The sequence below is a fragment of the Lethenteron reissneri genome, chromosome 69, assembly GCF_015708825.2.
Source record: "Lethenteron reissneri isolate LAM-NWPU_2019-01 chromosome 69, ASM1570882v1, whole genome shotgun sequence".
Classification (NCBI taxonomy): Eukaryota; Metazoa; Chordata; class Hyperoartia; order Petromyzontiformes; family Petromyzontidae; genus Lethenteron; species Lethenteron reissneri.
Window position 1 is genome coordinate 10408867 of NC_083847.1, and position 16824 is coordinate 10425690.

General features: G+C 44.5%; 1 protein-coding gene across 7 annotated transcripts; it reads left to right on the forward strand.

Moving 5' to 3' along the window:
- The first annotated feature begins 1063 nt into the window (after positions 1-1063).
- Positions 1064-15911, forward strand: LOC133360839 (zinc finger protein with KRAB and SCAN domains 1-like). 7 transcript variants are annotated; one of them, XR_009757309.1, is made up of 4 exons: positions 1064-2255; positions 3621-3703; positions 4919-9807; positions 11531-15911. XR_009757309.1 is itself a non-coding variant. In XM_061579731.1 (4 exons), the coding sequence occupies exons 2-4, from the start codon at positions 3634-3636 to the stop codon at positions 12154-12156; spliced, it is 1284 nt and encodes a 427-aa protein (XP_061435715.1). In that variant the 5' UTR covers positions 1064-2259; positions 3621-3633; the 3' UTR covers positions 12157-15911. The 7 variants fall into 7 exon arrangements, 6 of the variants coding, with proteins under 6 accessions (XP_061435715.1, XP_061435716.1, XP_061435713.1 ...); XM_061579731.1 differs by having other exon boundaries at positions 1064-2259; positions 4919-5503; positions 11528-15911; XM_061579732.1 differs by having other exon boundaries at positions 1064-2259; positions 4934-5503; positions 11528-15911.
- The last annotated feature ends 913 nt before the right edge of the window (positions 15912-16824 follow it).

Here is a 16824-nt window from a genome sequence, read left to right on the forward strand (position 1 = left end):
TCGTCACTGATGTTGGCCGTGAGCGGGAATCGAACTCGGGTCGCCGGGTTCATAGCGCAGCGCGCTAACAGCTACACCACTGCTCCTCACCCTCAAAGTCAAACTCACCCACACACACAAACTCACTCACCCTGCCACCCACACACTCGTAACATGAATAATTATAACATTAAAAATTATTAATGTTACGATGGCGCTTCGAGTGACATATTCGTGCCAGAAAGTAGAAAATGTACAGTTTAAACAGATTTTTTAAAAAATAAAACAAAGGAGTGTTTAAATAAGTTTTAAAACAAGTGTTTAAATGGCTCAATAGTTTTCAAAACTCGCCTCAAGTACTGGATCATCCCAGTAGCAAAAGTAGCTACATATGCTACGGACCCCTCACTTTCAAGTGCCCCGCGCTAAATGCTTTCAAGCTATCCCGGTATCAGTGATTCTGCACTTGCTCTATTGCTATAGTACTATACTGCCTTCAACTATTAAGAACGACTGGGTGTTTATTGTTAGCGATTTGTCGTATCGGATTGTATGGGGCCGTTCATAAATGACGTCACGCGATTTTGGACGATTTCCCCCCCCTAGTCACACGGCGTCACAAAAAGTCAGACCCCCCTCAAATATGACGTCACAAAGCTCTGCCCCCCCCCCCCCAAAAATGCTTCAAATCGCTTTAAACTATTGTCATTGTAGTGCGTATTTAATGTGGCGCTGCACTCTGATGTAGGAGAAAACATTAACAAGTCTATTTAATTAAGTAGAACGTGTTGTCTATATTTATTTAAAGTTGCGCATTTTGATGTGATGTTTCTCAAACCCCCCCTCGTCGCACATCATCACAAATGTCTGACCCCCCCCCCAGGTGCGTGAAGTCATTTATGGACGCCCCCCCATAGAAAATGAAAAAAATACAATTACTTTACTATACAAGTAAAAACATGTATGAGTTTTCATATTTACGTGATTTTTTTTTTTATAATTTAGTGCCCCTTTATAACATGTCCTACAGCCCCCCCCCCCCCGCGAGCTTCATCCGGCACTGCTCGGCTCTCTGGCCAGACGGAAGACGACAACCGCCCGCTGGCGACAGCGGCTTCTTCCTCCATAGCCTCAGTGCCGCGTTTTGACCTGGATTTAGTCGTCCGTTGGAGTTCCGTCCTTTATTATTTATTTATACTTCACTAACATTGGTGGATCAGTCTCCCCGCTTCGTTCGCCTGCACATTATCACCACCACCATCATCATCGGCTCCGTCTCCTGCACGGAGGAGCCATGCGAAGCTGCTACTGGTCGTGATGCGTGTGTTGTATTTCCCCGCACATAACCCGCAAGAATCGCGTTTTGTTTAAAACATTTCAAATAGCCCGCACCTCCATATACCCCGCATGCATTCATATCGTTAGCGTCGTCACCGCAGCTTAATCCCATCATATTAATACAAAGTATACGTTTGTGATACATTCCACTATCAATTGTTAACATTAAAATCATAACGTGTACAAAGAAAACAAACTAACCGGAACCGAGTGAACAAAAACAACTGTAAATAAGTAACAAAAGTAAATATCCAATAAATTAGTAACATAACTGGTAGATAAGTAAGCGTACTGTGAGGCTTACCAGCATTCGACCTCATCATATGACAGCTCGTGACCCTTGTATAGTTTTAGAACTGGGAGATTGCGCACTGCGCCATTGCCTCCTGGCAACAAAGCCACTGGAAGTGTGAAACAAAGCTCGTGGTCGCGACTCTATAGGGCTCAGACAATAGCAGCGGCCTCAGGGACTCTGCAATTATGATTCCACGTCTGTTCGACGCTTGTTAAGGCCCCTTCCCATTGTGCCATCCATAGCCTCAGCTGAAACTTTCGCAACCCCCTACAGCCGCTGAACGTATTAAAACAAAGTGCGCCCACTTCAAACATCGTTTCAGAGTGTCATTTTTTTGCTGTTGTTTCGTGCGTATTTCAAGAAAATTAAAAGTCGCTATACCGTAGTTAATTCTAATTACTTAAATAACAGTTACGACAATGCCACCAAAGCGTAAGTCGTACACCGCTGCCTTCAAGCTTCAAGTTTGTAAATTTGCGGAAGACGAAGGCAACAGAGCTGCGGGAAAGGCGTTTTCTGTCGACGAAAAGTCTGTTCGTGAATGGAGGAAAAGTATTGCTGAACTGAAAGCAATGCATCCACGAAAACGTGCAAGACGAGGACCGAAAGCAAAGTGGCCACAGTTGGAAGACAACTTGGTCAAGTGGGTGAGGGCACAACATGATAATGGTAGTGAGTCTGCTACTGAGCAGAAGTGATGCGGATATTGAAATTAACATTGAATTTTAATGTTAGCTATTTTTTAATGTTTATATGTAACTTGGACAGTTTTTAGCAAACAGGCTGCCGCCGCATCATTTATAATAAGATAAAGTTTGTTTGAATGTACCGTCTTGTCATTATTAGACTTTCTATGCTGTTTACAGGCCATTACGTTTGGTTACTGCTATATTCATATCTAGGGTTTGACCGCCATATGTTTAGTTTACGGGCAAATGTAAACATTGTACAAACATTTCCAATTATTTAAAACGTGATAACATGTGCAGTGTTAGTGGTTTATTCAGCAGTGCTTTAGTCAAAGGTAAGTGTTGCATAGTGGATAGGCCTAACATGAAAAAATGTAACGAGTTATGACGTCACACGTGTAAAAAAATTTGGGATAGCCCGCACCTCCATATACCCCGCAGGGTCTTGTTTTTAAAAAGTGGTATACCCCGTGGGTTATATGCGAGAAAATACGGTAGTGTATGTTGTATGTGGTTTGCATGTTTGTGTATGGTTCGTGTATGTATGGTGTATGTATATTGTATGTATGGTGTATATTGTGTTGGACGTTGTACATGTGTTTTATGTATGTTGTATGCATGATGTATGTATGGTGTATGTATGTTGTGTTTATGTTGTATGTGTGGACGTTATATGTACGTTGCATGTTTGGTGTATGTTGTATGTATGAATGTTGTCTGTTTATATGTTGAACAGCACATGCTCCTTCAGTCTGTTCAGGCGATATGAGGGATTTTTGTTTGTTAAACTTCTTTCGCACCGTACGCAGTCAACCGAGATAATCAACAAGAAGCAGTTCTCAAGGAATTAGTTCTCAATGTTGTACAGTGGTGTAGTGTATAGTATAGTAGTGGAGTGAATGGCAGTGTAGTGTGTAGAGTATGTATGTTGAACTTCTTTCGCACCACCGTACGTAGCCAACCACGATAATCGGAGGTGTGGGGAGAAAGGACTACCAACTAAACACAACAACAAGCTGTTCTAAAGAAATTAGTTTGTCAATCTAGATGATTTCAACGTTGCATAAGCTCCCCAGTGGCTCCTGCATACCAGGCCAGGTAGTTTACATCCCCCTAGCCACCGTGATACTATACAGCAGGCGTCAGGGTTGGGATAGAACCCACGAACTCCTGCCTACCAGGCGAGGTTAACATCTCCTAGCCACCGTGGCGCTCAAGTCATTGTTAAACCTCGTCAGTAAGTTGGGCCACGTAATCAAGTAGGGGCTTGTATTTTTGTATTCTCCGTGACCATGAAGGAGCCTTCTGTGTGTTGACAGGCGAGGAGTGAGGATGTCTAGAAGGTCGGTGAGCAAGCAGGAAGTCGAAGAACACCCAGGATGGGAAACAGCACTTGGAGGGGGTGAGCCGTAAACTCACCATACAGAGACCCGTAGACTCATCACACAAATGGGCCATAGACTCATCACACAGAGCCATAGACTGACCGCAAAGACTCATCAGAGAGGCCAATGAACTCGTCCAGAGGCCCATAGGCTCATCACACAGATACTACTCTCTGTACAAGACACAACAACAAAGATCACCCCTATAACCTGAACAGTCAGACCATTGGGGGCAAGTGTTGTTAGTAGCGAGTAGCAGTGCCTATGAAGACCGGCACTGTGGCACTGGAGAGAGTGGGTAACCAGCAACCACCACTACCACCATTACCACCTCCACCACAACCACCTCCACTACCACCACCACCCCCAATACCTCCACCACCATCACCGCCACCATTACCACCTCCTCCACCACAACCACCTCCACTACCACCACCACCCCCAATACCTCCACCACCATCTCCACCACCACCGCCACCATTACCACCACCTCATCCACCACCTCCACCAAAGACGAAGATCCCCCGTGTATCCTATAAATGACTGTTGGGGGCAAGTGCTTTTAGTCACGAGTAGCAGCATCTATGAAGGCCGGGACTGTGGGACACAAGGGGGTGGGTGGCCAGCACCACGCCCCGGCCGCCTTTGTTTCCCCCCAGTGGCGATGTTCACTACACACCACTGCACCAGGTAACTCATTTGAGGCTGAGTTGACATAGGGGAAGCACAGGACTGGTTCAGATAATCACTATCACCGGTGTTGGCCTCAAATGATAGCTCAACGAAGGGGATTATCACGTGCAAATTTATAGCAGCTAAATAATCTAAATACATGTAGGCTTTTGCGACCAATATTTTCCATATTTTTTCCATAATTATAAATGTGGGTTCACTCCCCAACACACCGGTGGGATGAACTAGTAGATAATTGTCACGTTTTGTTTACTTGACAACCCCTTATTAATTGGCTGTCGGGTGATGGCAGGTTTAACGACACATTTATATTCACACGGTCTAACACAAACATTTAAAAACAAAATCTAAACACGTGACGTCGATTCTAAATGTGGAGGCAAAAACTGGAGGACCCATAGAAAATTCACGCAACCAGCACAGGGTTGGAGTCGAACCACAACCTCCATCATACCGGGCAAGGTAGTTAATATCTCCTAGCCACCGTGTTGGTCCATGCCTGATTAATGTTTTATCATTCACACGTTGCTCAATGGCAGTGTTTTATTTCCCAGGTCAGAGAGCCAAGATTGATATGAAGGAAGAGGATGATGGGACTACTGAAAAAACAATAAAAATTATAATAGTGGACTTACAGGCTGGCAGAGAAGATCTGATCATTAAAGAGGAAGATCTTAATATCGATTGCAAAAGATGTCAAATTAAAACGGAGGTCCTACTGCCTTGCAGAGAAGATCAGATCATTCAAGAGGAGGAAGATCTTAATATTGATTGCAAAAAACATCAGATTAAAACGGAGGATTTGCAGGCTTGCAGAGAAGATCCCATCATTAAAGAAGAAGATGTCACTATTGACTACAAACAACAGCAGATTAAAATGGAGGACCTGCAGGCTAGTAGAGAGGACACGATCATAATACACAAAGACTTTAATATCAATTGCAAACAATCACAGATTAAAAAGGCGAAAATGCAGCCCCAACTGAATGACTTTGGCATGCTGTGCGAGGTGAATCTTTATCCTGACGGAGGAGTTCTCTGGAGCCCCGCAACCAACCGCGGTTCCACTGTGGTGGCGTCGTCGGGATTGGCGGAGATCGAAGTGGTCTTGGAAGATGATAACGGTGAGGAGCCGGGAAGGTACACGCAGAGACTTACTAGGACAAAGACAAATATCTCCCGTACAGACAAAAACAACGGCAGAATGTGTGTGTAATATATGTGCATAATTAACATTCATAATGAGCATGCGGAATGCACATGCATAATGCAAATACATAATACACATGCTGAACGCACATATATGGTACACATATATGACGTACATACATTATGTTTGTTGATTAGCTGTGATTATCACAACCAATAACAAGAGGTCCATTGCAATTTATATAAATATACATTCACCACCACAATCCAGCCTTTGGTCTTCCCACCTGATTGGCTCACAAGTGAGGACATATCATTCACCCAGCCCTCTATTTAAGGCCGAAACAGGAGGAAGATTTGTTCACAAAACTGGCTGTCACCTGATAAGGCTGGTTGTAATTACCGGTAAAACGTCACATTACTCGAGTTGCAAATGTTGTGGGTTTATTCTCCAACACACAACCTGTTAGTGCTTAACTAGTAACTATATGGCACCTTTTGTTTACGTGACAAACCCATTCTCCGATCAAAACCATCACCTTACCATACATAGCAGGTGTGACCAAAAAGATCTCCAAAATTCTAAACAAACATAAGATCCAGGTCCGATTCAGTACAGTACATAAAATCCGTGATCTAATCCCATCTGTGAAAGATGCCATTCCAGACTTGCAATACCCTGGAGTCTATAAACTGACTTGCATCTGTGGTGATTGTTACATTGGGGAAACGAAACGTCATGTCTCTGATCGGGTCCGTGAGCACAAGTCATATCTGAAACACGGCAAAACTGATTCTTCTGCCGTTGCTGATCATTGTTGCAACGCTGTGAGCGCTCATGATATTGTCTTTTCCGAGACCAAGGTGCTCTGCAAACCTAGCTACCATCAAAGGTTTGTGCATGAAGCCATCCAGATATACAAACATAGACATAACTTCAACCGTGATGATGGGTACACATTGAGCAATCATTGGAAATATGTTATTAACCATGTAAAAAAGATTTAACTACGCATATTTGTACCATCTTATTTGACAGGTACTAGTCTATTTTACCGAGTTGACATCCCCAGCGTTTAACAGTGCTGCTATTTTTTGGTTTTGGAAGCCAACACCGCAGTCCATGACTGCCACATTTAGATAAGCTCCTCCCCCTCCCCGAAACTAGTATATAAGATCTTGTCTCTTGGATTTCCTTTCACTTGATACAGTCAATTTGGCTGTGACGGTCCCACCTGAAGACGGAGACTTGTGTTGCCTCCGAAACGTGATTTAATTTAGTTATTTTAATTTATTATTATTTTATTGTATTATTATTATTATTTACCCACGTGACTTTACCGAAAAAACCTAAGAGTGAATCCTTGCAGTCACGAAAGCTTCAAATCTAGAATTAAACACATTTTGATTGGCAATGCCAGGTGGTGGTGGCGAGTTTAACGACACATTCATATTTACGTGATCTAACCCGAAAAAAACCTTTTATGTAACAGACTGTTGGGGCAAGTGCTGTTAGCGAGCATCTATGAAGGCCGGCAATGTGGCACATGAGGGGGTGGGTGGCCAACCACCAGCTTGTGTCCAGCTCGCCTTGGTTGTGGCCTAGCTTGTTAATGCGGTGGTGCTGTGTTATATTGCATCGGCTTTCTTCACTCATGACCAGTCTGCTGTGGCTTAAGAAGGCTGGCCTCGATTCAGAAATCCTCAGTAATTATAGTCCAATTTCCAACCTGACATCTCTCGTATATCATTGAGCATTCAGTAGGCTTACAGCTTAAACATAATTTGCTCGTAAATTATATTTTCGACCCTTTTCAGTCTGGTTTTAGGTCTGGCCACAGCATGGAAACGGCTCTGGTTAGGGTTGTCAATGACTGGCTGGTTGCTGCTGATGCAGGCATTCCTAGCATTCTTGTCCTTTTGGACCTGAGTGCTGCCTTTGACACCATTGATCATTCCATTTTGCTCGAGCTTTTGGAAGGCTATACGGAGGTTTCTGGCACTGTTTTGCACTGGTTTACTTCCGACCTATTTGAGCATAAACAGTTTGTCAGCCTGGGGGGGATAAATTCAGACACATGTTCAGTTCCTTGTGGTGTTCCCCAGGGTTTATTCCTTGGCCCACGTTTGTTCTGGATATATTTGGCCCCACTTGGCCATATCATATGCCAACTTGGACTTTGTTTTCATTATCACGCTGATGACACTCAAATTTACATTAATGTTGAATCCTCCCTCCATGCAGCAGCATCTTGCGTGTTATTTGCTCTTGTGACCATTAATGCAGTCTAACTTTCTTCAGTTAAAAGTTGATAAGTCCGAGGTACTGTTTGTTGTGTCCCATCATCAATTTTCTAAGGCTGGCTCGGTCAGTGTGTTAATTAATGACCACAATGTTGGTGCTGCTCAGTCTGTTTGCAACGTTGGTGTTGTCCTTGACCCCCCACTAACCTTAAAAGCGCACATTAACAAGGTCATTAAGGATGCCTTTGACCTGAGAATTAAAGCCATATTGCACCCCATTCTCTCGTTATCGGACTTCGTTTATGGACCTTAAGAAGCTGGTTCACGCATTTCTCTTTTCACACATCGATGTTTGCATCACATTATTAGCTACCATCCCTCTAAATCTGTTAAACCACCTCCAGCACATGCAGAATGTAGCTGCCAGAGTTCACACTGGAACACCGGTTGCTGAGCATATTTATCCCTGTATTTGAGTCTATACATTGGTTACCAGTCAGGTTCCGAGTGGAGTTGAAGATCCTTCTCACATACAAGGCCCTAAATAATGCCTCCCTCTGACATCCGTGACCTGTTGTATATATAGGCCTTTTCCCAAAATTGATATTAAGAATAATCAATCGCGGTGTCGCTTGGGGCAAAAGGGGGTGATGCGAACCCCCTCCCCTCACACAGCAGCTGCCTTTCACACTCAGGACTAGACAAGGAAGTAGCCATAAAAAGTAATTTAAAAAACCCGAAAAAAAAGAGAGAGGGAGGGGGGTTACGAATGAGATTCTGGGGAAAATCCCTGCACGGCTTCAAAGGCCACCTCAAAAGCGTATTGACCGCAGGCGCCACGAGGACAACAGGCAATTTTTTAAAATACTATAGTTTTTTTTATTTCTCTTAAAACAACGGTAATAGTTTGAAACTTAGCGACAAGAATAAGTCGACATAGTCTGCCAACACACCCAGATTAAAAACCAGACTGCAGTCACATGGGTGGCCTTGAATTATCAATTGCCTTATTTTACTCTCAATTCACCTCACATATTGTTTCTTATTGTATCTTCCTATCTACGTGACTTTACCAAAAGAATCAAAGAGTATGGATTCCAGCAGTCAAGAAAGCTTAAGTGAAAACTTAGTTATATCTCTAACCTCAGGACATCAAAATATAACTCGAGTATAACAGCACGGATCCCTGGATACAGACGGGGAACAAAGGTTAATACATCCATAGGAACATATGGGGTAATAACGATGATAAATCACAAATCTTGGGAAACATAAACCAAATAATAATTATGAAGTAGTAGACCGAGGGTCATCCAGAAGAGATAGAAGGCGAAATAGGTCAATCACACATGACCAAGATAAAATGTATTCTATAGAGAAAGCCTCCCAACCGCCTTTGTCTTCCAGAAGCACATGATAGCAATACAATCACAAAGACAGACTTCGTGAGAGGCAAGATAATGTAACACAGCCACGAGGGAAGGAGGGGGGGGGGGAAGAATCCAACCGGGGAAAAGGAACCCCTCCCTCCAGAGTAATTATTACAAAAGTTGAAAAATAGGAAACACCTAAGGGCAATTTGGAGCATCTGTTTTCCACAGATGAAAAGGTGGCTCGAGGAGAGGGGCAGCAACCAGGCCAGGGTGAGACTTAACAGATTGCTTAATACATCAGAACATAAACACGTACAACTTCCCCCACAGCAAAGAACGAAATCAAAGGAAGTTCCGGTCCTTTGTGAGAAGGCGAGCCGAGGGGAGAGAATTTCACATAAAAACAGAGACACGACACACACAATAGAGTGCTGCGATCGGCAGGCTCCGGGAACCTGCCCCCGTGACTGACACATCATCAACGAGCTGCATCAGCAGAAGCCACGAGTCTACGAAGTCAACGCAAAGTTGAGTACTGCCAGCGGACGAGCAACGAGTGCGATCGAGCACCTTCAAAGACAAGCGTCGTGCGGACTCAGCTCATCCAGCAGTAAAAAGAGCCTGCTGCTGCCGTCGAGCGAGACAGAGCGAGGAAGCCGTGTGTATGACCCTCCCCCACTCACCCTCACACACTCATCGCTCTGCAGGGTACAAACAAAAAAAAATTGGTCCAAGAACGCCCAACCTCGGCGTCTGCTTAACGCAAAGAGTTGAACAAGGAGACAAAACCACCAAGACACATAACGCACATATCGGGACTAATAATAAGAAGACTAATAATACGAGTGTGTCAACTATTTGCTGATCATGAAGAACATTGCTGCCCATTGAGTTACGTGGATATGGTCGTTTAGAAGTATTTTAGTAATTTTTTTAAAATTGCATAACTGTACCAATGAATTCATTGATGAAACTAAACGTTTAGAAACCTACGTTACGAATCTACACACTCACAGGGAGACTTATGTTAAAACCTTTATTTTGATCACAGCATCTTGCCCGCAAATTTATTGAAGCCTTAGCCAATTGATAAGCATTTGCTGAAGCAGGCACACATTTAGTTAATTGCATAATCTTACCAATGAATTCATTGAGGTCTATTTTTGCTTTCCCGACATGTTTCTTTATTGCCGTTCGTATGAATATCGTCACATTCATTTTTAAGGACTTTTTCCTATCGCCTTATATGCTCGCGTTACTCCAAGGAATTAATGGATTGTTCTGTTACCCAGTTTAACAAACGTAATCATTGAGGGTTAAATGTATGGATCAATGAGGAGAACATCTCCAGGAGTACTGTGACAATTCCAAGCATAAGAGTTCGCATCTTAGTGTTATGTTTTTGGTTAGAAATTAAAATTGCTTAACACAGAAGTGTCTGAGTGGTGCCTTCCTAAGTCCATGCATAATAATCTTACTTTTGAGAACTGAATCCTGTGGTGAGATTTGAATTTGGAGACCTGACATAAACACACTAAAACATAATCAGTAAAAGCTAAAGCGAGAATCATTGTATTATCCCGATTGATAATACAACCCGAGACAACGAAGCTGAGCTTATTCAGCATGCTTACATCACACTTGCATAACTCCATACAACTCATTCTATTATCCAGATTGATAATACGACCCCAGACAACGAGGCAGAGCCTAATTATCATAATTGCATGAATTAGCATAATTACATACACTCGCATAACTGAATACAACTACACCTCCACAACATAAATTATGTACATAATTACATATTAACATGCATTTGTATACAATTATATGTTTTCATTAAAAATACTTTTAAAAATTTTTTCAAGACCCGACATATACAACACTCCTCCACCTGTATGTCCCAATGCGAGTTCTTCAGTTGTCCGAGTGTGGGCTACTACTGTGTGTGCCGAGGTCGTGCCGCCAATCAATGAGTGACGATGTGCCCTTTTCCCGTGTGGCCCCCAAGCTGTGGAATTCACTCCTCGACCGATATTTTTTTTCTTGAAGGCCTTTCCTCGTTAATTTTGTTATGTGTTTTGGGAACATGGGGGTTGGAGGTATTTTTATACGTGGTTAAATCATGAGCCTGTGTGCTTATATGAGGTATTAGAATTGCGTTAACTTATTCACTTACTTGCTTTTAGCTCTGTGGAGCTCCTTGCGACCTCTGGGTGACACGCACTTTATAAGTGTAAATTATTATTATACGTACATTACGCAAAGGTTGATGTGACTTGATGGGAATTCATCAGTGATTGTGAACGTTGCGAGAAGTTTTCAGAGCAAGTTGAATGATTCCTTCCGTTTTTTTTTTGTCCCCCCCTACCTGCACAGAAGTAGCGCTGGACAACGACCCGGGAAGACGACCGATCGCAGATAGCAGCAGCAGGAAGAAACAGCAGCAACAGCAGAAGCTGCGGACTAAAACGTTTGCTTCCCAGAGCCAGATGAGCTTTCGGCCAATTCAGCCCAGGACCCACTTCTGCGGAATGGAAGAAGCAGGGGACACAGGGGGATGTGGGGGTGACACGGAGCCATGTCCACAAGCGCTCGGCCGCCCGGGGCCCGGTAAGGAGTTCGCGGCCGGCGGTGGCAGCAAAAAGTTTCGTCGGAGCAGACCGTACAAGTGCCTCTGGTGTCCAGAGGCGTTCACGCTGCGGTCGGCCCTCGTGACCCACGCGCGCTCGCACACGGGCGAGAGGCCACACATGTGTGCCGTGTGTGGCAAGGGCTTCGAGAAGCCATCGAAGCTGAGGAGCCACGCGCGCTCGCACACGGGCGAGAGGCCGCACCTGTGCCCCGTGTGCGGCAAGCGGTTCGCGTGGCCGTCGGACGCGAGGCGCCACATCGCGCTGGACGCCGGCCACAACCCGCTTTGCTGCTCCGTGTGCGGGAAGAACTTCGTGCGCTCGTTGGACCTCTATGTGCACATGGCCGGCCACGCAGAGGAGCGGCTGGGTTGACCAATACTCACTCAGCACTGCCACCCATAGACTCAACACTACCCATAGACTCAACACTGCCCATACTCAGCACTGTTACCCATAGACTCAGAGTGGCGCAAGCGGTTCTCAGTCATTAATTTTATTGTAGAGAGAGGCGTAGTGGTAGTAGTAGCAGCAGCGCCATTGTGCCTATAAAGACGACGTTACCGCAGAGAACCGTAGAGGCACGATTGGCGTCACTCTACGGTAGCTGGCTCAAAAAATATGGGGGCAGCCATGGTACTGATAAAAGTTTTTTTTTCTTCTGGTTCTGTTTCGATGACGTACGTACGTGTATGTTATCGGAATGGAACCGGAATCAAAACTGATGACGTACATGTACGTCGCCCAAATGGGAAAGGGTTTAATGGAATACAAAAAGGATTTACTGAAAAATAATCGTCACAATATTTAAACAAAGGCATTGTTTAATGTACGCAAACGAAGGGGAGAGGTTGCAATACAGTAATGCCTTGCCGACCGTTAATTTTACCAAAGCGTGAGATTTGACTATTTACGCAGATATATTTCTGTACACCCGTTTAACAAACCGCGAGATTTGAGTACTACGCGGATGTACTTCTATACACCCGTTTACCAACCACGAGATTTTAGTATTATGCGGCTGTATTTCTGGACGTTTACCAACCGAGTGATACACGCGAACCGAGTCGTGAAATAAAACATTTACGCTTCTGCTAAGCAGTCCGCGCCATCGCGCGGGACTCCCGCTCGTTTCCGCAAGGCAAACCCCCTCTGGGGTCCGTAACTACCACACAAATCCCTCCCTCTCTGTTCTTTTGCACCTCTGCCATTGGTCTGATTCACTCCTCACGCCTCACGAAGTAATTATTGCAGGGGTTTGCCACCAGTCCACACAACCGCGGTCTGGAAATGTGAGCTTCCACGTGGGTAAGCACGGGTGTGCTAAGGAAATCACATGACGTTATGATGTCATTGCCACCAAAGCGTGACGTTACAAATTTTGTGGGGGGCCGTGGCCCTGCTTAGCCGATCAGCTGCTTGTTTTGTTGCACTGTACAGTACTGTGAATACCTACAGTACTTACAGCACCGCACGATACTGTACAGTACAGTGCTGTACAGTTGTACATTACAACAATACAGACGGGCAACTCGTGCTGTACAGGACTCTAAAGTGTTATGCAGAGCTAGACATTGGTGTAGAGTGCTTACAGTGTTGTCCTGTACAGTACTGTCCGGTACACATTAATTTTGCCCCTTGATCGTGGACTCGCAAACATGGTAGCTAGTAGAGTGACATGAGAGTTGGTTGCCTCAGTTATTACCGGAGGAGGAAGAAGAGGGGGATCTTAGCCCCCCTCCTGCTTCTAACCAGACCTACCCCCCCACCATCGTCATCATCGTAATTATTAAAGGTATGGGGCCGTCCATAAATGACGTCACACCTGGAGGGGGTCAGATATTTGTGACGATGTGTCGCGAGGGGCTTTGAGAAATGTGACGTCACATCAAAATGTGACGTCACATCAAAATGTGAAACTTTAAATAAATATAGACAACACGTTCTACTTAATTAAATAGACTTGTTAATAAATGTTTTCTACAACATCAGAGTGCAGCGCCACATTAAATACGCACTACAATGACAATAGTTTAAAGCGATTTGAAGCATGCTTTATTTTTGGGGGGAGGGGGTGGCAGAGCTTTGTGACGTCATATATGAGGGGGGTCTGACTTTGTGACACCGTGTGACGAGGGGGGGGGGGGGTCAAAAATCGTCCAAAATCGCGTGATATCATTTATGGACGGCCCCTATGTAAATCTAACGTAATGTTTATTTATGTTTCGTGATGTTTTTGTGCAATGCGTCGTATTTTACTTTGTGTTTAGTTAAGGAACACAGCGCGTTCGTCAAGATACGACGAGTCGGACCCATCGCTGTGGTTCCCCTAACCCCCCTAAGTCCAGTAGGCGCTCTGTAACTTCACCAAGCACGTATTTACCGACCGCGAGGCGTTTTCATTAACCTAACCACCCGCGGTTGGCGAGGGATTGCTGTACTTGGAAGTAAAGTGACTCCACTTACGAACGCGTTCGGTTTCAGAGGCTTGTAAGTCGATTTGTTCCTAAGTCCAACTTCACTCCTGTCGATTCCAAAGTTGGACAGCGTGTACACTAAACACAGGGATTGGCATTAAAAGTTGTATTACACTGGTATACAGCCATAATTCTTCTGAAATAAATGTAGTCCAACTTGACTAACTCTGGGTCACTGAGAATGTAAATGATGCTTGAAATTGTTGATTGGCTCTAGTTTTCAAGATATATATGCTACTGGGTCAGTATATACGACCCTTGACTTGGAAATGGCGGAAGATAAGTGAGTTATAAAGGGAAGGGATCTCAATTTAAACCAGAAATGACTAAAATACATCTTTCACTGGAGCTACGAATAAATATATGGCTGGGTTTGGACAGTGCTTGCTTTTTGAGCGGTGGCTCTGCGATCTTACACGAACATGCTAATTAGCATCACTAGCCCCACCCACTACGTTTATGACGCTAGGACTACACCCTATAAAAGTCTGCATTCAGCAGCTTTCGCCCTCTTTCCTCCTGAAGACGATCGCTTGTGTTGTGATCGAAACGTCGTAGTTTCTTGTTTATTTTATATATTTGTATTTATGAATTTGTACCTACCTACTTGACTTTACCGAAAGACCCAAAGAATATGAATTTCTGCAGTCACGGAAACTTTAAGTCAAGTGATATAACCGTCTTATCTACCAACGGTAGGCATTTATAAATATGAAACAAAACAACAAAGCACTCAAATGCTGTCCCCATGACCCACAAGTCAACACTACACAACTCCTTTAACACTGTAAAAGCCTAGAGAACAATTAAAGATCAGCTGACACGACTAAACAAATTAGCCAAGGCAACCAAGACACCACATACTGTACAATCACAGCCACACGCCTTTGTAGACCCACCTACACAAAAAGCTTTGATCTGTATTCACTGGCGACAATACAATGTACACGGGCCTACTATTTACTTCACTTAGAGCTTGTTTCGTTGTGTGGTCACTGTTTGTCTCACTGTTTATCTGTGGCAACTGTAACATCACTTTACACTGACTACATTGTCGAATGGAAAGCCAGGCCTATACTGACAGCCTACACATTTGATTTTGGGTTTAAGCCCGATTAAGTGCAATGTAACACATGTGTCTGGTTTTAAAGCCACATGAGTGCTATTTGTCTACATCAGGGGTGGGTAATCTTTTTTCTGCCAAGGGCCATTTGGATATTTATAACATCATTCGCGGGCCATACAAAATTATTAACTTAAAAATTTGCCTGTTATATTTGGTCAAACATTTAATTAACTCACCCCTAATGTGATGGCTGGAACTGCTTTTCTTTGGTGAGGCGTGTGATGTTAGTTGGTATTTATGATGTTGCTACTCGCAACTGCTTTTCCAGGTTTGCTCCTAGATTTATTGAATTTCGAGTCCCGCCTGCGGTTGCTTTGGCAGGGCCAGACCAAATGATTTTGCGGGACTTATACGGCCTGCGGGCCGGACGTTTCCCACCCCTGGTCTACATGCTTAACCTATTTAAACCAACCTGTTAAATTGCCATTACATAATTTAAAATTGCTTATTGCACATAATATCCCCAAGATGGGCTACTCACAATAGTAGGCTCCCTTTCCTCTCCAATGGCCTATTTGTACAAGTGTAGTGACATAAGAAGGGAGGGGCTGCTGGGGGCTCTGGGTTCCCGGGCGGGTCCAGACGCTTAAGCCTCTGGGCGCCAGGCGCTGGGTTCCCAGGGGGTCCAGACGCTTAAGCCTCTGGGTGCCAGGCGTTGGGTTCCCAGGCGCTTAAGCCTTTTGGCGCCGCCAACGGGGGGGGGGGGGGGGGGGGGGGCGGCTGTGTGTGCTCTGTGGGATGTCTGGTGGCGCACACGGCCCCACCCCTCGTTGGACCAGGCATAAAAGGAGAGCTCCCTGGACGATCGGGGCCATTCGTAGCTCAAGACCCAAGACCCACGACCAGCCATCTGAAGACCCTGGGATGTTGTGAGAGCCAATGGTGGGACTCTGGAACTCCCGACTCTACGACCTTGTGAGGGCGAGTTCCAGAGCGTAGCCAGAGTAGAGTATCTAGGCTGTGTACCTAGGCTGTGTACCTAGGCTGTAACAGAGTATCAGGACTGTTAGAGAGTTGGACTGTTGGAGAGTGTTGGGTTGTAATAAACAAGTTACCTCTACAAGTGTCTCCGGAACCCGTTACACAAGAATTTGACACATTGATCCTTCTGAGAAGAAAGCTTTTCAATCACTCGCCTGTTGAAGTCGGGAATTTAATTTATCAACTTCTTTTCCATTGAAAGCATAGCAAGTGTGTTGAAGTCCTGGGACCTGGTATTTCTCAGAAGTGTTTTTATTATTTTTTAAGTTGAAAAAGACCTTTCAGCATCAGCAGTGGTCATCGGGGTCATAATGTGGATCCGAAGGAATTTCAGAGTCTCAGAGAAGGTAGTATCCTGGTTGATTTCCACAATCATCTGGAGGAGAGCCATTGCGCCACTGCATATTTGAAACTCGTAGATGAGGGAAAGTTATCATCATTGGACCTCCTTTGCCAGTA

Bases quoted from the DNA above. Each gene is read 5' to 3' on its own strand.
- LOC133360839 (XM_061579729.1), top strand. From the start codon at position 2,032: ATGCCACCAAAGCGTAAGTCGTACACCGCTGCCTTCAAGCTTCAAGTT. The intron at 3,704-4,918 runs GTGAGCCGTAAA...GCTCAATGGCAG, and splicing joins GGAAACAGCACTTGGAGGGG to TGTTTTATTTCCCAGGTCAG. The intron at 5,504-11,527 runs GTGAGGAGCCGG...CTACCTGCACAG, and splicing joins GGTCTTGGAAGATGATAACG to AAGTAGCGCTGGACAACGAC.